General features: G+C 46.4%; 1 protein-coding gene across 1 annotated transcript; it reads left to right on the forward strand.

Annotated features, from left to right (window-relative positions):
* The first annotated feature begins 82 nt into the window (after positions 1 to 82).
* On the forward strand, positions 83 to 21,492 carry MRPL37 (mitochondrial ribosomal protein L37). The gene is given in 8 exon segments (XM_036841878.1): positions 83 to 484; positions 3,649 to 3,832; positions 3,927 to 3,968; positions 3,970 to 4,040; positions 13,041 to 13,226; positions 15,903 to 16,060; positions 19,187 to 19,390; positions 21,270 to 21,492. Coding segments are annotated over 8 exon segments (1,269 nt in total). The 5' UTR covers positions 83 to 138; the 3' UTR covers positions 21,348 to 21,492.
* Positions 21,493 to 21,983: the final 491 nt, after the last annotated feature.

Consider the following 21,983-nt stretch of genomic DNA (forward strand, 5'->3'; position numbering starts at 1 on the left):
ATGCCCTGACGATGATTGGTTAAAGTGGCTGCCACTCATAAAACGAGTCTCGGCGTTCGGCTCCTTTCGTTCCCAGCAGGCCTTGAGCGCGGGAAGATGGCGGCGTCCAGGTGGCGATCTTGAAGCGATCGGATCGGTATGGCGTTGGCGTCGGGGTCAGCAAGGCTGGCGCTTGCTCGCCCCGGGCGGCTAGGTCTTGGGAGCTGCGGGGCCCCAAGACGCGGGGCGTATGAGTGGGGCGTGCGCTCCACGCGGAAGCCCGAGCCTCCTCCCCCGGACAGGGTGTACGAGATTCCTGGACTGGAGCCCATCACCTACGCGGGGAAGATGCACTTTATGCCCGGTCTGGCGCGGCCAGTCTTCCCGCCCTGGGACCCTGGCTGGACGCCCCCGAAGTTCCGCCGCTTGCCCCCGCTTCACGAGCACCCGCTGTACAAAGACCAGGCCTGCTACGTCTTCCACCAGCGTTGCCGCCTCCTCGAGGGTGAGGCCCCAGGACGGGCGGGAGGGGACCTTGGTCCTCTACCCAGCACTGACGCCGACCTTCTGTGGCCTTGGGCAAGACGTTGAAACTCTGTGGGTCTCAGTTTCTCCGTCTGCGAAATGGCCCGATATTGATTCTCATCTTCTGCGAATTGTTAGGATTAAGTGAGATGTAAAGAGCAGTATGTGTGAGGGAGTATTAGAGTTTTAGTGGCCAAGTGAAAAGATCTGGTTTCTAGGCTTAGCCCTGCCCCTCACCCTCTGTGTGATTTTGGGCAAGTGGCTGAAGCTTTCTCAGCCTCCATTTCCTCTAAAATGAGTGGTTTTGACTAGGTGGTTCACATTGACCCAGCTCTTGCACCCTGGAGATGTAACTATGTTTGAGAACTAGTTGGAGGGGGATTATAGTGCAAAGAGACAACAGAAACAGTGCTTAATCTGCAGGCCTATCGCCTCATTTCAGGCTAGTCAAACAAGTTAGTTGGTAATTAAGATTGGTAATTGTGACAGAGGGGAAGTGATTTGCCAGTGATCTGCTCACAGGTGCACTGTGGGTTACTAGTGAAGCCAGGACTACACCTCTGGTTTCCCAGGTCGATGTCCTTTGTCATCAGTCAGAGCTGAGATGTTTTCAGGGAAAGGATCTGGACCTAAAATCCGTCTAGTCCACTTCTGCTCCCTTTCACTCTCACTAAGAACAGGTCAAAATGACTTTAGCCAAAACCATCTGTATGTCTGGGGCAGTACCGGAAATTATGTTCCAGAGTCCCTGGAGGGGGTTGTTTATTGAGAGTCCTCTTACCCATTTTTTCCTCCTCATTCTTCCTTAGTCCCTAAATCAGAGTGGGGTTAGGACTGGTCCTGAAAACACAAAATGGTCCAGGTAAGTGGGAGCAGAATTTTCCAGTAAGTAATTAGGAAAGAAAGAGACCTGGCAGGATTTGGGGACTAAGCCAGATAATAAATCCTAGGTTTGAAAAAAACTTATGTCAACTGGCCAGCCTCTTAAGCTGCTCAAACCCATTCCTGAAAGCTGTTTTTTTGGCCTTTAAACACTTCCAGTATCCTCACAGGGTGCTGTGAAGGACCTCACAAGACTTGGCACCCTTGAGTGACCCTGGTAACATTACCATGTGGATGAAATGCATTAGCTGTGTCTTAGAAGTTAAGGTTAACTTGTTTGACTAGACTGAAAACATACGCTATGCTTTCACCATATGCAGAGAGGTCCTGTAAAGTCTGTAATAAAACTGCAAAATACAGGGCTAGAGAAGCAGATTGGGGTAATGGAGAGATCATGGGCTTTAACATAGACAGACTCAGGTTCTCCTCCCAGCCCCATCGCTTACGAGGTTTGGGACTTGAAACAAATTCCTTAGTCTCTTGAGTTTCATCCTCCATTCCATAAAATCCCATCCAACTTGTAGTTAAAGCTCCTGGCACAGAGTAGATGGTAATGTTCAGTAAATGGCAGCTCTTACATATTATTCATACACTAGTGAACCATAAATTCTTCGTATTTTATCCATTTTCAAGTTTAAGGAACAGTGGCAGTGTTGGGACTAAAAGTCAGGTTACCCGACCCCCAGTCCAGGTTTCTTCCTGCTGCACCACAAAATCCAGAAGTTAACATTTCTAAATATTTGTGTTTCTGATGTCTTATGAGCCTTAAAGTGAAAAGTCTCATTACCTTTCATTTATCACCACAGAAGAAATTGTGTGAGGGTGTTTCCCTCAAAGTGTGCTAAGTTTGCTTTAATGCCAGACATAGTTTTTCAAATGAAGATATATCCCTGAGTCGAGTGATGTTTTTTCAACTGAGATGAGTAGCCTGCACCACAGCCCATCCCGCTGAGAGTTAAGGGGGTTAAATTAGTTTAGTTTTTAGAGACTAAGCACTCTGAATCAAATCTTTTAGTTTATTTATACTCCTTTTCCTGAAAAGTATTTTGGGCATCTTACAGAAATTTTGTAGCACAGCCAGATTAAATTAAAAATAGGTGAGGGGATCAGCACAAAGGAAAAATAAAACAGTGAAGTGAAAAAAAAAATCCATTCTGTGAGGTTGTACTTGTCCAGGGGAGCCCCAAAGTTGACCCTCAGCTTGCTAGCAGTCAACAAATGGTACAGAGATGGGGTCCGCTGACTAGGCCAGTTGCCTCTTTCTATAGCTTTATTACACCGAAACCATGCACACCTGTTTACTTATTACCTATGGCTGCTTTCGTGCTACAGTGGCAGAGCTGAGTAGTTGTGACAGAGACTGTGCGGCCCAGAAGCTGAAAATATTTACTGTCTGGCCTTTAAGAAAAAGTTTGACCCCTGGTATAGAGAAACATTGTGAGTTATGCAATTCACCATGTCCAAAAGACAAAACAGTACTCTACCCAGGAAAAGCCCAACCTTCCTGTACAGAGGCCAGGGAGAAGTTCAGAAGGTCTCAGGCAGGACCCTGCATAATAAATTGAGCAACATCCTCAGTATGATTCTTTTGACAAACACAGCAGTACATTTCATAGGGCTTCATACAAAAATCTGCTTATAAAATAGCTTGTTACAGAATCTCAGAGTCAGATGCTAAAGATTATCTAGTGCTCCCAAACTCAGGGCTCCTCAAGTTATTCATGATCCAGAAGTTATTTCCATTATTTCCAAAAGCTCTTTCCCTTGATAGAGCAGTATGCACTTAATCCCGGGCCCATATCTATTAAATGACGTATGTTTGGCAGACATGAGCTTTTCCAGTCAGGGACTAGGGTGTGGGTTAATAGAAAGGATCTAGGTTTTGAGAGGTTGGCATCTATTGATCTAGTCCTGTAATCTGGGGTCTGAATTCTGCAGGTAACAAACAAATCCTTGCCTGCAAGATTCAGCCTCATGATCTCAGCCATCTTAGTGGCTGTTTGAATTCCTCCTGGGGCAAGTACTCACTGCTCAATCAACTGTTAACTGTCTTTAACTAGATGGTCATTTCCTGAAGCTGAGTTGAAATTGGCTCTCATAGCTTCTGCTCTTTTAGTTCTCACCCTCAGATGTCGGAACAATCCCATCTCTCTCTCAAGGCTGCTTTTTCCCCAAAATGCTACCCGGCAGGGGTAAGCATCTCTTCCTGAATGATTTTTTGTTTTGTTTTGGTTTGGTTTTTTGTGACTGATGACTCTAAAGGTGTAAAGCAGGCTCTCTGGCTTACCAAGACCAAGTTAATAGAAGGCCTTCCTGAGAAAGTGCTTAGCCTTGCTGACGATCCAAGGAACCACATAGAGAACCAAGATGAATGTGTTCTGAATGTGATCTTTCACGCTCGTCTCTGGCACTCTACTGAAGACATCCCCAAGAGAGAGACCTACTGGTAAGTCTCCCCCAAGTCAATAAGGTTTCCAACTGATGGATCTTGGAGTCAGCCTGTTGCTTTACATCTCCAAATGTCTCTTCTTTTCTCCAAGCCCAGTCATTGTGGACAGTCTGATACAGCTGTGTAAATCCAGATCTCAAGCATCCTTCTCTGGCCAGACGGATCTGTGCCCAAAACAACACGTTATCCACCACCTGGAATCGAGGTTGGTCCTCTTGTATAGCAGAAAGCCTTTGTCTGTTCATTGTCTTTCTGCTCTTAGCCCCATCACCAGCTTATATTCCCTTCCCTGCTGCCATACCTATTCTCATTCCCATCCTTCATGGTCCAGTTTTGTGGCTCAGACATTGAAATGACATCCTCAATGTCATTTCATTAGCCATAACCCAGCCTTTTCATTTTTAATCATTTCTTTCAAGGCTTAATTCAAACCGTATCTGTTGAGTGCCTCTCAGTGCCTAAATGTTGAAGATAAGGAAGTAAAAAAACATACAATCTGCGCTCCAAAGCTCGTATTCTACTGCAAGAGCCTTCTTACTCCATTCATGCTTTTCTCATTTCCAAATCCGTTTTCCACATAGCTGCTAGAGTGATCTTCTAAAGTGCAGGTTGTCTTATGTCCCTTCCCTGTTTCAAATCCTTTATTGTCTCGCAATAGCTTGACCATTTATCGTGGTGTCCAAGGCTTTCTGTGATTTGGCCACCACCTGGTCTTTCTACTCTTATCTCCTGCTGTCCTGCCCCCACCTCCATTCCCAGTTTACACTTAGCCACTTGCAGCTTTTTGGCATCAGCTTTGCCTTTGCATGTGCTGTATGTTCTGTCTGGAATGCTCTTTTCTTACTTTCCTCATTTGACTAAATTCTACATGTCTGCATGACTCAGCTCAAGCCCCCTTCCCATGTGAATCCACAGGTTAGCTCTGAGCTCCTTGTGTCCATATGCCTACTTTTATCATAACACACATTATACTATATTGTGATTATCTAACACCTTTTCTGTCTACCCCACTAAACTGAACTTCTGATGATAGAGACTGTGTCATATTCATTTTGTCCACAGTTGTCTAACAGTTCATGCCACGCAAAAGGTGCTGACTGAAGGGACGGGTGAATTAATACCAAACCTCAGATGTTTAGACAGGGATGGTTCTGAGATCACAAGTGCTGTCTTTGGTGAATCCTGGAGCAGGAAAAACAAGCTGTGGAGTAATTTGGGGTTTTTCAGGACATCTGCTTGGTCAGGTTTCTCCAACTTGCCCTTTGAGTATGGACTTCCTGGCAAGGAGTCAGCTTTGTAGAGGTAATGGCACCACTAAGGAAGTTAGTGAACCTCATTAATAGAGGAGTACTTGTTGGCCCATTATCAAGTATTACCTCTAATTAAACTGCCCCATTTGGAGCTGTTGCTGGAGGAGGGATGTGGAGGGAATTGAATTGGAAACCACAGTAGAGTGGTCTGTGGGGAGAATCTAAAACCCAAGGTTAGGTGAGGTCCAGGCACATTTATCTTCCTTGCATATTATGTGTGAGGAAACAGGAAATACTTGAGAAAACTGTTCTTGAGGTGTGGGTATGATGTTTGCATACCCAGTAAGGGAGGACACATGCTAATTAAATGACAGTGCTGTTGGCCAAACCAGTTTTTTTTTTCCCACATCTTTATTGGAGTATCAATGCTTTACAATGTTGTGTTAGTTTCTGCTGTACAACAAAGTGAATCAGCTATGTGTATACATACATCCCCATATCCCCTCCCTCTTGAGCCTCCCTCCCACCCTCCCTATCCCATCCTTCTAGGTCGTCACAAAGCATCAAGTTGATCTCCTTGTGCTATGCAGCAGCTTCCCACTAGCCATCCATTTTACATTTGGTAGTGTATATATGTCAGTGCTACTCTCTCACTTCATCCCAGCTTCCCCTTCCCCTTCCACCCGTGCCCTCAAATCCGTTCTTTTATGTCTGTGTCTTTATTCCTGCCCTGCCGCTAGGTTCATCAGTACTGCTTTTTAAAATTCCATATATATGCGTTAGCATGCTGTATTTGTTTTTCTCTTTCTGACTTTCTTCACTGTATGACAGATTCTAGGTCCATCCACCTCACTACAAATAACTCAATTTCATTCCTTTTTATGGCTGAGTAATATTCCATTGTATATATGTGCCACATCTTCTTTATCCATTCACCTGTTGATGCACATTTAGGTTGCTTCCATGTCCTGGCTATTGTAAATAGTGCTGCAGTGAACATTGTGGTACCTGTATCTTTTTAAATTATGGTTTTCTCAGGGTATATGCCCAGTAGTGGGATTGCTGGGTCATATGGTAGTTCTATTTTTAGTTTTCTAAGGAACCTCCATACTGTTCTCTATAGTGGCTTTATCAATTTACATTCCCACCAACAGTGTGTGAGGGTTCCCTTTTCTCCACACCCTCTCCAGCATTTATCGTTTCTAGATTTTTTGATGTTGGCTGTTCTGACCGATGTGAGGTGATACCTCATTGTAGTTTTGATTTGCATTTCTCTAATGATTAGTGATGTTGAGCATCTTTTCATGTATTTGTTGGCCATCTGTATGTCTTCTTTGGAGAAATGTCTATTTAGGTCTTCCACCCATTTTTGGATTAGGTGGTTTGTTTTTGTGATATTGAGCTGCATGAGCTGCTTGTATATTTTGGAGATTAATCATTTGTCAGTTGCTTCATTTGCAAATATTTTCTCCCATTCTGAGGGCTGTCTTTTTGTCTTGTGTATGGCTTCCTTTGCTGTGCAAAAGCTTTTAAGTTTCATTAGGTCCCATTTGTTTATTTTTGTTTTTATTTCCCTTGCTCTAGGAGGTGGGTCAAAAAGGATTTTGCTGTGATTTATGTCATGGAGTGTTCTGCCTATGTTTTCCTCTAAGCGAATTATAGTGTTTGGCCTTACATGTAGGTTTTTAATCCATTCTGAGTTTATTTTTGTTTATGGTGTTAGGGTGTGTTCTAATTTCATTCTTTTACATGTATCCATCCATTTTTCCCAGCACCACTTACTGAAGAGGCTGTCTTTTCTCCGCTGTATATTCTTGCCTCCTTTGTCAAAGATAAGGTGACCATATATGCGTGGGTTTATTTCTGGGCTTTCTGTCCTGTTCCATTGATCTATATTTCTGTTTTTGTGCCAGTATCATACTGTCTTGATTACTGTAGCTTTGTAGTATAGTCTGAAGGCAGGGAGCCTGATTCCTCCAGCTCTGTTTTTCTTTCTTAAGATTGCTTTGGCTATTTGGGGTCTTTTATGTTTCCATACAGATTGTAAAATTTCTTGTTCTAGTTCTGTGAAAAATGCCATTGGTAATTTGATAGGGATTGCATTGAACCTGTAGATTGCTTTGGGTAGTACAGTCATTTCACAATATTGATTCTTCCAATCCAGGAGCATGGTTTATCTCTCCATCTGTTTATGTTATCTTTGATTTCTTTCATCAGTGTTTTACAGTTTTCTGAGTACAGGTCTTTTGCCTCCTTAGGTAGGTTTTATTCCTAGGTATTTTATTCTTTTTGTTGCGATGGTAAATGGGATTGTTTCCTTAATTTCTCTTTCTGATCTTTCATTGTTAGTGCATAGGAATGCAAGAGATTTCTGTGCATTAATTTTGTATCCTGCAACCTTACCAAATTCATTGATTAGTTCTAGTAGTTTTCTGGTGGCATCTTTAGGGTTTCTATGTATAGCATCATGTCCATCAGAAAACAGTGACAGTTTTTACTTCTTCTTTTCCAATTTGTATTCCTCTTATTTCTTTTTCTTCTCTGATTGCTTGTGGCTAGGACTTCCAATACTGTGTTGAATAATAGTGGCGAGAGTGGACATCCTTGTCTTGTTCCTGATTTTAGAGGAAATGCTTTCAGTTTTTACCACTGAGAAACAATGTTTTGCTGTGGGTTTGCCGTATATGGCTCTTATTATGTGAGGTAGGTTCCCTCTGTGCCCACTTTCTGGGAGTTTTTATCATAAATGGGTGTTGAATTTTGTCAAAAGCTTTTTCTGCATCTATTGAGATGATCATATGGTTTTTATTCTTTAATTTGTTAATATGGTGTATCACGTTGATTTGCATATATTGAAGAATCCTTGCGTCCCTGGGATAAATCCCACTTGATCATGGTGTATGATCCTTTTAATATGTTGTTGGATTCTGTTTGCTAGTATTTTGTTGAGGATTTTTGAGTCTATGTTCATCAGTGATATTGGTCTATAATTCTCTTTTTTTGTAGTATCTTGTCTGGTTTTTGGTATCCAGGGTTGATGGTGGCCTCGTAGAAAGAGTTTGGGAGTGTTCCTCTCTGCAGCTTTTTGGAAGAGTTTGAGAGGGATAGATGTTAACTCTTCTCTAAATGTTTGATAGAATTCACCTGTGAAGACATCTGATCCTAGACTTTTGTTTGTTGGAAGATTTTTAATTATAGTTTCAATTTCATTACCTGTGATTGGTCTGTTTATATTTTCTAATTCTTCCTGGTTCAATCTTGGAAGGTTGTACTTTTCCAAGAATTTGTCCATTTCTTCCAGGTTGTTCATTTTATTGGCATATAGTTGCTTGTAGCAGTCTCTTATGATCTTTTGTATTTCTGCAGTGTCAGTTGTAATCTCTCCTTTTTCATTTCTAATTTTATTGATTTGAGTCCTCTCCCTTTTTTTCTTGATGAATCTGGCTAAAGGTTTATCAATTTTGTTTATCTTCTCAAAGAACCAACTTTTAGTTTTATTGATCTTTGCTATGGCCAAACCAGTTTTTAGACAGATAGATCATCAGTCTTGGTCAGTTACCATCACATTGTGATTTGTAGTTATTTGATTTGTATTTCTCAAAACCCAAGCACCATGAGGAAGGTTTGACCCCATGGAGAATCCTTAGGAGGCCATTCTCCAGAGAGTCTTTCCAGATGGCATTTGGCCTCCTGTGGGGACCTCTATGAAGGGCATCTGGACACATTCACAGCGAGCAGGCTTGCTGCTCAGTCAGATGTCAATTCATTTCCTCATACACCTATGTCTCCCTGTGGCAAATATGCTAATCTGACTTAAGTGAGGCTTTCTGACTGGCTCTATTTTTTTTTTTTTACTCTGACCTATTGAGGGCAATCTGGCCCTTTTCCTGGATTGGTAGCCTTCTCCTTAGCCTGTAGTTTCAGTACTTCTCTCTCTCCATCCCTCCTTCCCTACCATATCATACTCCAGTTATCTGGACTTGTTTCCCTAAGCTCTGCCATGGAGCAGCATGCTTTGTGCTGTGGAACATGTTACTCCTCCTTCACTAGAACAGTTTCCTCCCTTTTCTTTGCCTGGCAAACTCTGACACAGCAGTTTTCAACCAAGGGCGGTTTTACCCTCTAGGGGGGATTTGGTATTGTCTGGAGACATTTTTGTTTGTCATAACTTGAACCAGAGCCGGGGCTGGTAGTGGAAGGTTCTATTGGCATCTAGTGAGTAGAGGCCAGGGATGCTGCCAAATATCTACAGTGCATAGGACAGCCTCCCTCACCAAAGAATTACCTCGTCCAAAATGTGAAGAGCGCCAATGTTGAGAAGCTCTGCTCTTATCCATCTTTCAGAAGCAAGTTTAAAGGCATTGCTTCCTTCAGGAAGCTTCTCAGGCATCCCAGAAGAGGTCAGTTTTCCCCGCCTCTGCTATCTCCGAGTGTGGTTCATACTTTTGTTGTACTCCCTAGCCAGCTCCGTGAAAGCAGAGAGTTACTCTCACTCATTTCTGCGTCCCCAGCTTAACGCAGGTGCCTGGGAAGATCTGAACCCACAGCCTCTGAGCCCACAGAGATCCCCAGGCCTCAAGGCTCATTGGAAAGAGAACACGGGAAGAAGAGCACATTGGTCAGTCCCTCTCTCAAGAAACCCGGGATTAACACCTTAACAAATGTTTTTTTTTTTTTTCTTTTTTCTTTTAGGATAAAAACTGTTCTTAACTAATCCTTTTTTTTTTAATTTTTAATTTTATATTGCAGTATAGTTGACTTACAATGTTGTGTTAGTTTCAGGTGTATATCAGAGTGATTTAGTTACACATATACATATATCTATTCAGATTCTTTTCCCATATACATTATTGCAGTAGGTCCTTGTTGATTATCTGTTTTTTGTTTTTTTTTTATGGAAAGAATTGGGGGAGGCTTCCTAGAGGAGGTGATGATTGAGGTGAGGTCTTATTTATTTATTTGTTTGTTTTTGGCTGTGTTAGGTCTTCGTTTCTGTGCAAGGGCTTTCTCTAGTTGCGGCGAGCGGGGGCCACTCTTCATCACAGTGCACGGGCCTCTCACTGTCGCGGCCTCTCTTGTTGCGGAGCACAGGCTCCAGAAGCGCAGGCTCAGTAATTGTGGCACGTGGGCTTAGTTGCTCCGCAGCATGTGGGATCTTCCCGGACCAGGGCTCGAACCCGTGTCCCCTGCATTGGCAGGCAGATTTTCAACCACTGCGCCACCAGGGAAGCCCCTGATTATCTGTTTTATATATAGTAGTGTGTATATGTTAATTCCAACCACCTAATTTATCCCTACCCCCGACCTTTCCCCCTTTGGTAACCATTAGTTTGTTTCTAAGTCTGTGAGTCTGTTTCTGTTTTGTAAATAAGTTCATTTGTGTCATTTTTTTAGATTCCACGTATAAGTGATATCATATGATACTTGTCTTTCTCTGTCTGACTTACTTCACTTAGTGTGATAATCTCTGGGCCCATTCATGTTGCTGCAAATGGCATTATTTCATTCTTTTTTATGGCTGAGTAATATTCCATTGTATATATGTACCATTATTCCATTGTATATATGTATCTTTTTTATCTATTTCTCTGTTTATGGATATTTAGGTTGCTTCCATGTCTTGGCTATCGTAAATAGTGCTGCAGTGAACACTGGGGTGCGTGTATCTTTTCGAAGTATGATTTTCTCTGGATATATGCCCAGGAGTGGGATTGCTGGATCATATGGTAGTAGCTCTATTTTTAGTTTTTTAAGGAACCTCCATACTGTTCTCCATAGTGGCTGTACCAATTTACATTCCCATAAACAGTGTAGGAGGGTTCCCTTTTCTCCACACCCTCTCCAGCATTTATTGTTTGTAGACTGTTTTTTTAATTTATTTATTGTATTTATTATTTATTTTTGGCTGCATTGGGCCCTCGCTGATGTGCGCGGGCTCCCTCTAGTTGTGGCGAGCTGGGGCTACTCTTCACTGCGATGCACTGGCCTCTCATTGCAGTGGCCTCTCCTGTTGCTGAGCACGGCCTCCAGGAGTGTGGGCCTCAGCAGTTGTGACACACGGGCTCAGTAGCTGTGGCTCGTGGGCTGCAGAGCGCAGGCTCAGCAGCTGTGGCGCACGGGTTCAGTTGCTCCGTGGCATGTGGGATCCTCCCAGACCAGGGTTCAAACCCGTGTCCCCTGCATTGGTGGGCAGACTCTCAACCACTGTGCCACCAGGGAAGTCCCTGTTTGTAGACTTTGATGATGGCCATTCTGACTGGTGTGAGGTGATACCTCTTAATAGTTTTGATTTGCATTTCTCTAATAATTAGTGATGTTGAGTATCTTTTCATGTGCTTTTTGGCCATCTGTATATCTTCTTTGGAAAAATGTCTATTTAGATCTTCTTCCCATTTTTTGATTGGGTTGTTTTTTTTGATATTGAGCTGCATGAGCTGTTTATGTATTTTGGAGATTAATCCCTTGCCAGTCGCATCGTTTGCAAACTTTTTCCTATTCTGTGTGTTGTCTTTTTGTTTTGTTTATGGTTTCCTTTACTGTGCAAAAGCTTTTAAGTTTGATTAGTTTCCAATTTGTTTGTTTTGTTTTTATTTTCATTACTCTAGGAGGTGGATCTAAAAGGATATTGCTGCAATTTATGTCAGAGTGTTCTACCTATGTTTTCCTCTAAGAGTTTTGTAGTGTCCATTCTTACATGTAGGCTTGTGCAGGCTTCCTCGTGGGAGGGACTGGTGCTCGCCCACTGGTGGGTGGCACTGGGTCTTGTCCCTCTGGCGGGCAGGGCCGTGTCAAGGGGTGTGTTTAGAGGCGGCTGTGGGCTGAGGAAGACTTTAAGCAGCCTGTGTGCTGATGGGCGGGCCTTTGTTCCCGCCCTGTTGGTTGTTTGACTGGAGGCATCCCAGCCCTGGAGCCTGTGGGCTGTTGGGTGGGGTCAGGTCTTGGCATCAAAATGGTGGCCTCCAGGACAGCTCACGCCAATGAGTACTCTCCAGTACCTCCACCACCAGTGTCCTTGACCCCGCTGTGAGCCGCAGCTGCCCCCCGCCCCCCCCACTTCCCCAGGAGACCCTCCAAGATCAGCAGGTAGGTCTTGCCCAGGCTCCTATGAGGTCAGTGCTTTTTCCCCTGGGTCCTGGTGCACACGAGACCCTGTGTCCGCCTTCCAAGAGTGGCATTTCTTTTTCTCCCAATCCTGTCGAGTTCCTGCAATCAAGCCCCACTGGCCTTCAAAGCCAAATGCTCTGGGGATTCCTCCTCCTGATGCCAGACCCCCAGACTGAGGAGCCTTTTGCGGGGCTCAGAACTCTTACTCCTGCGGGAGAACCTCTGTGATGTAATTATTTTCCAGTCTGTGAGTCGCCCACTCAGTGGATGTGGGATTTAATTGTATTTCGAATGCACCCCTCCAACCATCTTGTTGTGGCTTCTTCTTTGTCTTTAGAAGTAGAATATCTTTTTTGGTAGGTTCCAGTCCTTTTTTGTCGATGGTTGTTCAGCAGTTAGTTGTTTTGGTGTTTTTGTGAGAGGAGGTGAGCTCAGGTCCTTCTCCTCCACCATCTTGTTCTCGTGTCCCCTTCTATTCTTTAGAATGACTTTAGAATGAAGATCACTAGATTAGGAATGATGTGACCTTCATTTCAACTGCAGTCCTGTTACATGCTTGTTCTGTGACTTCAGCCAGGCTACTCAGTCCTTTGGATCTGATGTTTCCTTGTCTACTCCAAGGCCCAGCAGAGGCAGAGGCAGAGGATGGCACCCAGACATCAACTGAAGGAGGCTCACCTGCTTACATGATAAGCGCAAGGATGAATTTCCAAAGTTCTGTTTTCTGTGATGAGGCAGATCAGATAGTAAAGCTGTAAAAGACTTGAGGAGCATGGCAGGATGAAAGCTTTAGACTTTGCCTAGCTAAGGCTTTAGACCAGGTTAGACTAATCATCTTTCTCCCCCTTTAGGGTCTACTCTTATTCAGGTCCATGGTTCCAGTGGAGCCCAACTGAATGCCAAGGATCCTCTGCCCCCCATAGCCTCCCGAGAGGAAGTAGAAGCTACTAAGAATCATGTTCTTGAGACCTTCTATCCCATATCTCCCACTGTGGGTCTTCAGGAGTGCAATGTTTATGATGTGAACGATGACACAGGTAAGTATCAAAGCCTTTGACTTTTAGGCAGTGTGCAGATGAGGGACAAGCTTTCTCCAAAGAGAAAGGAAACACTGAGTACTTAGTATCTGCTAGGCACCTCATGTGCATTTTCTCCTAAGAGCCATGTAGCAGCCCTGTGAGATAGGTACCAGTAGACCCCATTTTATAGGTAAGGAAACTGAGACTCAGGGAGGTTTGGATTGGCTCAAAGGCTGACTTTACTTTTGACCCCTGAGAAGTAATTCTGTTACATCAGTTGTAATGGGTAGCTTGAGGGGCCTTTGACCAGGCATCAAATGTTTCCTTTATTCATAGTTCCCTTGAAAGGCACCGCCTCTCTGTGTATCCTGTAAACTCTGCCAACCTCCTGCTAGGATGGAGGAAGCCCCACAGACCGTGAATGGGGCTCTTCATCCCCCCTCTGTCAAACAAAGCACCACCACCTCCCCAGTGAGCCAAGACAGAAACTAGGGAGTCAGGCTGCGCAGGCCTGCAGTTCCTGCCATCCACTCAGTCATTAAGGTAGCACCTTTCTCCTTAACCTCTCTCCATTTCCACAGCTACACTTCGGTCAGTCCCTACTGTCTCTCATCCAGCCTATTACTGCAACCTCTCAACCGGTTAGTCTGACCCAGGCTGTTTTTCTCTCTGGTCCCTCTAGTTCACAGTTCCAGAGTAGTCTTTTGTTTGTTTGTTTTATAAATTTATTTATTTTATTTTTGGCTGCATTGAGTATTCGTTGCTGCACGCGGGCTTTCTCTAGTTGTGGAGAGCGGGGGTTTACTCTTCGTTGCGGTGGCTTCTCTTGTTGCAGAGCACGGGCACTAGGGCGCGTGGGCTTCAGTAGTTGTGGCACACGGGCTCAGTAGTTGTGGCACACGGGCTCAGTAGTGTGGCTTGCAGGCTCTAGAGCGCAGGCTCAGTAGTTGTGGCTCACGGGCTTAGTTGCTCCATGGCATGTGGGATCTTCCCAGACCAGGGATCGAACCCATGTCTCCCCTGCGTTGGCAGGTGGATTCTCAACCACTGTGCCACCAGGGAAGCCCCAGAGTAGTCTTTATAGAACACAGATTTAATCCCGTTGCTCTCTGTGCCCACCTCCCCATTGCCTGTTGGATAAAGTTTGGACTCCTTAGCTTATCACGTGAAGGCCTTCACATCTGCCCTCTGCCCCTCTTTCCAGCCTCATCTTTGTCTCCTCCCCCACAAACCCCCTGTATTCCAACTGTGCCTTTTCTCACCACCATGCTTTGGCACTCCCTTTTCCCTCTGCCTGCACTTTTTTTTTTTTTTAAATTAATTAATTAATTAATTTATTTTTGGCTGCGTTGGGTCCTCGTTTCTGCGCGAGGGCTCTCTCCAGCCGCGGCGAGCGGGGGCCACTCCCCATCGCGGTGTGCGGGCCTCTCACCGTCGCGCCCTCTCCCGCCGCGGAGCACGGGCTCCAGACGCGCAGGCTCAGCAGTCGTGGCTCACGGGACCAGCCGCTCCGCGGCACACGGGACCCTCCCAGACCAGGGCTCGAACCCGTGTCCCCCGCACTGGCAGGCAGACCCCCAACCACTGCGCCACCAGGGAAGCCCCTGCCTGCACTTTTGACCATTCACCTCTTTTTGTCTTCGTTTAATGACTACTCATCTGTCACAATTCATCTTAGGACTCACTTCTTCCCAGAAATGCTCTGCAACCTCGCAGTCTGGTCAGGGGCCTTTCGTCTGTCCTCACACAGCCCCCTGGCTTCCCTCGTGTCTTGACATGTCCTTCTGTGTGGATGTGATCAGTCTTCCTGTCTGTCTCCCCTCTAGACTTGGTGAGCCCCTCAAAGGCAGCGGCAGGCACCACGTGGGCTCTGTTCCTGGTTCCTTTGTTAGAGCTTGGCAGAGAGTGAGTGCTGACTGTTGGGTACTCACATGTGCGGAGGAACTGAGGCAGACAGGAAAGTCATGTCTCTTTTTCTTAAGTAGTGCCCTCCTCTGGGATTTTCAGAGCCCACACTTTCCCAGCCTCTTTCTGCCTCTGTTTCACCCACTTTCGCTAATCCAGGTCACTCACTCTAGAAGCCCCCAGCCTCCGAGGGTTTGCTCATGGCCATGTAGGGGAAGCAGTGGTGACCTGGCAGGGTTGTGGCTGAGATGAACAAGTGCTGAACTTTGATGCTCAGCATAGTGTTGTGAGGTATGAGGCAAGTCATTTGTTACTAATAATCAAGTATTGAATTTTGCAAGTGATTTGCTTTTTAAAAAAATAATTATCATAGATTTCAGGTTATCCTTCTAATATCACTATCAACTGTGTGCTTGAATGAGCAAGAAAGGGGTGGAGTTAGAGCTAGCCTGCAAGAATCACCTGGAACAGGTTGGCAAACATTTTCTGTAAAGAACCAAATGGTATTTTAGGTTTTGCAAGCCACGTATGGTCTCTGTCACAGCTACGTAATAGACATATGTAAATGAGTGGGTGTGGGTGTGCTCCAGTAAAAATTTTATTTTCAAAAAGAGGCCAGATTAGGCTGGCAGCTTGACGTTTGCCAGCCCCTGAGCTATAGTGATAATATCTACCTCTACTGAGTCTCTGTCGTGCCTGGCACTAAGCTGAGGTCGGGTGACTTTCGTGAGGCTTTGGGGCAGGCTGATTAATCTTTTCTACCCCTCCACATGATGACATGTCTTGCAGGATTCCGAGAGGGTTATCCGTACCCCTATCCCCACACCCTGTATTTGCTGGAGTCAGCCAATTTACGACCACACCGCTTTCAACCAGATCAGCTGCGGGCCAAGATGATCCTGTTTGCCTTTGGCAATGCCCTGGCTCAGGCTCGGCTCCTCTATGGGGTACGTATGTGGGGAAGACCACCAAGCTGCCTTACGTTGAGTTGGTTTCCTGCCTTACGTTGTGTTGGTTTCCTGCCTTACGCTACTCAAAGGAAAGGGGGCATGGAGGGATTTATTTTTTTGCTTGACTGAGGAGTTTTAGGGAGAGGCACTTCCACTCACCCTACAGAGATGAGCTGCCATCTGCTGGGGGCCTACGATGTGCTTGTCTCTAACATAAGATGCCTCATTTTTTTTTTATCACAATAACCCACAAGGTTTCATTATGATCCCCATTTTTCAGATTATGCCTCTGAATCCCAGGGAGGCTTGTCCAGCATTACACAGCAGTAAGTGGTGGAGAAAGGATTGGGACTAGGTAGACCCAACTCCTAAGGCTTCAGTTGTCTGTGCTGCAGCACACTGCCTCTGTTCTGTACTGTTGGAGCCCAGAGCACAAGGCTCCATCAGGCAGGCAGGAGGAAGTGAAGCAGGAGATGGCCCAGGCCTGCCTGCCCACTCAGGACAGGTTCTGAGGACCCAAGATACCACTTGGATGGTAGCCCTTTGATTCTAAGAGGAGGTCTCAGGGACCTAGATGTTACAGAATGCAGGCTGAGTGGTTGTCACACAGTGCTGTCCCAAGATTGGAGGAAAGCCTGACGGGGAAGCGAAGGCCTCCAGGAAGGGGATGGCAATATGGGAGTCCCCAAGCAGGCCTGGGACACCAGATCCCTGGCTTTTTGTGTGTGTTGGGGGGTGGGAGGGGAGGGATGATTTTGAGGGCTGCTGTCGGGCTCCCAGGTCTTGGTTAGAGCCTAAGGCCCTCCTGGAGGAGTGATGAACTTCAGAATGCTCTGTTTCCCATCTTACTTGGTCTCGGTGGGGTTGGTGCTGTGTGGTTAGCCTAATGAGATAGAGAGTAGTATGGACCTTGCCTGTATTGAGCATCTGCTACATGCCAAACATTTAATTAGGGCTCTTTATAGCGGTGGTTCTCAAAATATGGTCGTGGATTAGCAGCGTGAACATCATCTGGGGACTTGTTGGAAATGCAACTTCTCAGACCCACCCCAGACATCCTGCATCAGAAGCTCTGGGGGTGGGGCCTGGCAGTCTGTTTTAACAAGCCCTCCAGGTGATGCTGGTACAAGCTCAAGTTTGAAAACCACTCCACTAAAATTTGAGAACCATTGCATTATTTAATCCTTGTAGCAACCCCCCATGGCAGATACTATTAGCTTCATTTTACAGATGAAGAAACTGAGGCTCAGGGAGGCTCAATAACTTCCCCAAGGTCACACAGCTAAGAGATTAGCAGCTGTCACATCTTTATGTGACCTTCTTGTGTCTTTCCAGTCCTTGGGAGGTTATCTTAATTCCCATTCTCTGACATACTTTCTGAAGGCTCTGGAAGGTTTGGTAACTTGCCCAAGATCCCACAGCTAATGAGTAGGGAAGCAAGCATTGGATCCCTGATCTCTCCAGCTTCAAAGGACATGCTGCCTCCTGACTCTGGGGGAGGATAGGGAGGCAGAGATAGTCACATGCCAGGTCCCAGGCCTGCAGGCTCATTGTAGCTTCTGTGCCAGCAGAGCATGGGTAGCAGTGCTGTCACTAATTGCCACCCAGTTGGGTAGGAGAGGAGGCCTCCCCCACCCCCTCCAGGTACAAATTATTCCTGGGGATGTGAAGTTGAGCAATTATGGGAAGAGCCTCTGTGTAAAAGGTAAAATTGCTGAGAAATTTATGTACTACCTGCAGTTTTATTGATCTGTAGAGGGAGATAAGAGTCAATACAGAATTCTCAGCTAACACTTAGAGGTACTTTTCTTTTTTATTTCTCATGCAGCTAAAAACAGGTATTTCTAAGGCCAACAGTCCCAGTGTGGCCTACACTGAGGTCTGACATTAGCTATTCCTAATGTCAGATTCAGCCCTGGAGCGGTGAATGTAGGCAGCATCTTTGAATCGAGGATGCTTTGCTTCATGGGGCCTGCCTATTGAATCTTTGTCCAGTGGATAGCAGTCACCAAACTGGATTCCTGCAGGCTCAGTAGGGTGAACATATGATTTGTCATCCAGACTGGGATACTTTTGAGAATGGCAGAGGAGCTACTATCAGATACAATGGGACCCTAGGTGTAGACCAGAACAATAAGATTCCAAGTGATTTAATAGCCTGGGGTCTGATCCTGGGTAACCTTGAGCAAATTATACCACCTCTCTGAACCTCAGTTTCCTCATCTGTTAAGTGGGTATATACCACTGGATTTATGAGATTAGAGGTGACTTTATGTAAAACTGGTGTGATGCCTGGCACATGAGAGGCCTTCAGTAAATGGTTGCTAGTAGTATTACTGTTACCAAGTGGCACTCATTGAAAGAGGTAATCAGCAAATGTGTTGACTGCTGGAATCCTGGGGCCAACACATCTGGAGTGGACACTCAGGAATCTGACACATACTCAGAGTTGCACCGAGAGGCTGAAGCTCAGGTGAGATGCCTGCCGGTAGGCTTAGGGCATTCCAGATGCCCAGCCCTGAGGAGTAAAGTAAGGCAGATGGAAAGTGTGACTGGTCTAGCACTAGCCATTGTAGGTTCTGATGCCACACATCGTTGTGACTTCAGATGAGTCACTGCCTCACCCAGTCTGTTTCCTCAACTGTCAAATGGAGTGAGAACCGAATGAGATTATATGTATTATATGAATTGACCCTCCAGGTTAACATTTGATAGACATCACTGTTGTCACCGTCAGGTTACGGCCATGAGTTTGAGGGGTTCGCCGTCATTAACCTCCCAGCTCATCCTTCTGTACTGTGCAGCTTGCCTGGCAATCACCTCTCAGTGGCAGGAATTAGTACTTTAATGTGCCCAAGTTGAAGAGCAGGTACCCCGGGGCCACGAGGCATCTGAGGCCAGGCAGAGCCAGGCTGGGTGCGGGTGAGAAGGCCTGGCCCTGGACAGTGCCCTCAACTCCGCATTCTGTTTTCAGTGTCCTGCGGGGGGAACCACTAAAGGGGGGAACCACTAAAGAGGGGTGGGGGTTTATTTCAAAGGCCAGAACTAGAAATTGCCTGGTTTGTGCTGCTCCTTTCAGCCCACCATTTCTGATTTGATTTACTTGTCCTCTTTTCCTCTCAGAACGACACTAAGGTTTTGGAGCAGCCAGTAGTTGTGCAAAGTGTGGGCACTGATGGACGTGTCTTCCAGTTCCTGGTGCTACAGCTGAACACCACAGATCTGGCCTCTGATGAGGGTGTCAAGAATCTAGTCTGGCTAGACTCGGATCAGCTCCTCTATGCGCATTTTTGGTGTCTCCCGGTGGTCAGAAGGAAGGCAGTTGTGGTAAGTCCAGCCGCCTCTGGCCTGGTGATGGGCCCAGGGCCAGGACTCACCCTCCCCAGAGTGAGCCTGGCTTGGGGTTGACGGGATGCTTGTGAGTGGGGCCCCGGCTTTAGGGTCTTCACGCTCAGGACCTCTGCCTGGAGGGCTACTTCAGCCCTGCCCATTACCTAAACCAGCGCCTTCCACCCTGGGCCCCAGCCCGCTCTTCACCTCACCTCCCGCGCTCCTCAGCACCCACCACGCCCAGCTCCTTGTAGCTCTCCAGTACGCGCCGCTGCCTGAGTAGCTCAGGATCCCAGTAGGTGCTGTTCCTTTTACAGAGGAGGCTGCTTCCTTCTTGCTCCCTCCTCCCTCTCCCCCACCCAACCTTCCCCATTTCTCTGTCATCTGGTTGTCCTCTATTTGTCATTCCAGGTTTAGCATAAAGACCCACCATCCCATTCCCAGCCTTGCTTAAGTACCTTGGGTGGGTTCCCATAGCCCCTGGGTCCCCCCATCACAGCGCAGTCATGCTGCTGTCCTATAGTTATCTGTTTATGTGTTCTTCTCCTCTGTTAAAACGAGCACTGAGCTCCTCAAAGGCTGAGTCCATGAATGATGCGTTCATTTCATTCCTCCATGGCATTGTCACTCACTGCCACACCTCCAGTGCTCAGCTGACAGAGACCAGGCCTGTGTTCTGTGTAGTGGGCAGTGGCAGTATCTAAATAGAATCATAATATAATATCAGGCAGTGATAAGCACTCTGAAGAGACAAAACAGGATTGGGGGATGAGAGAGAACAGGGTGGGGTACTGCTGGATCTGTGGCTGACTAGCCGTGTCCCACACAGGGCCTGAGTAGATTTGTTTAAATGTCGTTGTTGAGCCTTTGAACATTATCTGTATGTTAGTGGGATGATGAGTTCTCCAGCGTCTGTCAGTATCGTTTACCCTTGAAATACCTTCTGGTCTGGTCCCTTCTCTTTGGCCCCAGACACCATTCACTGTCCCTCCCCTTGCGGCCACGCCAGCCTCCTCCGCGTCCCTCTGTGTTTAGTTGTGCTCTCCCTCTCCCCGTCACGTCTTCAGGTCCTCTTCTTTCAGCCTCTTCCTTCCAAAGTAGTGACTCAGTGCCAGGCCTGTGCTGGTGTGCTCACGTGACCCCTCCTTACCTGTCTCTTCCCTCACCCACCCCACCTCCACCAGCACGGACCCTGGGCTCCAGCCTCGCCCTAGCTCTTCCCACCTTCATTCGTGCCTCCGGACCGGTGCATATACTGGCCTCTCTGAAGTCTCCTTTCTTTTCTCTTTCTGGCCCATTCTGTTGTACTTGCCCTTTAAGACTCATTCATACATGCTCTCTTCCATGTATGGAAGTCAATGAGTTAGTTATTTTCTCCCCTGTTTTCTTAGCGTCTTTTTCCTACTTCTATTATGAGGCCCATCACCTTGTATTATCACTACTGCAAACCTGGCTGGAAGTTCCTTGAGGGTGGGAGCCAGATTCAAGTCATTATTGGGTTTCCAGCACTGGGCACAGCTCTGATACAGAGAAGGTGCCTGATAAATGTGTGTGGAAGGAGTGAGGGATTATTGTCCCTGGGAATTAAAAGGGGCAACAGAACATTTGTTTGTGGTGGTTGAGGTGAGCAGGATTAGGGATCCAGGGCAGTGTCAACAGACGATTTGGCTGAAAGGTGCTGGGATGCTTCATATCCTCCTCGCTAGCCCAGCGCCCCCGGCATCTCTTGGCACCAGCTCCCCAGCGCTCCTCCTTGGTCGTGAGAGAAAGAAACAGTTATTATCCAGGCACTTAGGATTTGCATGAAACCGACCTTTGTTTTAATTGCTGCCATTAAACCTAGTAGCAGGATCCTAATGGGCTGTGTTCTTTCCAGGAACCTGTTGGGCCGACTGGTTTCCAGCCAGAGACATTCAGGAAGTTTTTAGCTCTGTATTTGCACGGTGCTGTGTGAGCCAAGGACCGTTCTGAGGCCTGGAGCTCCCTGTGCCCCTCTCCCCCTGAGGGTCCTGGGGCCTGGGTGGGGCCTGGGGCCTGCTCGGAGCCCAGTGCTCCTTTGGCTGGTGGTCTCGCTGACAATAAAGAGCCCTTCCGGTGCACTGGAGCCTGTGCTTGTTGTGGGGGTGCCGTCAGGAGGGGCACCCACAGTTGCGTGCTCGCCCTTGCCATGAGCCTGCCTCTGCACAAGTGCTGGCCCTGGAGCCTGACCTACCCCAGCTTTGTCCGTGACCCATCTTGTGACTTTAAATAAGAATCTTCATCTCTCTGAGTTGCAGTTTCTTCATCTGAAACTTGAGGCTAATATGACCTACACTGTTTGCTTCATATTAGGTGTTCTGTGATGGTCGCTAGGTTCTATGGCATTACTTAAATTGTGGACACATTCCACAATGACTGCAGAAGATCTGAATAGAATATTCATTGTAAATTTCTCACTAGTACCTTGGTTAATGGACTGAGTACATCCCTGGTTCAGCTGGCCTCTGTTCAGATAGCATCAAGTCCTGCTCTGGGCCAGGCAGCTTATACACAGCATCTTGTTCAGTCCTCACAAAACCCTCGCAAGGTAGATGTTTCCATATTCAAGAAA

The sequence above is a fragment of the Balaenoptera musculus genome, chromosome 1 (assembly GCF_009873245.2).
Source record: "Balaenoptera musculus isolate JJ_BM4_2016_0621 chromosome 1, mBalMus1.pri.v3, whole genome shotgun sequence".
In the NCBI taxonomy this organism is placed as follows: Eukaryota; Metazoa; Chordata; class Mammalia; order Artiodactyla; family Balaenopteridae; genus Balaenoptera; species Balaenoptera musculus.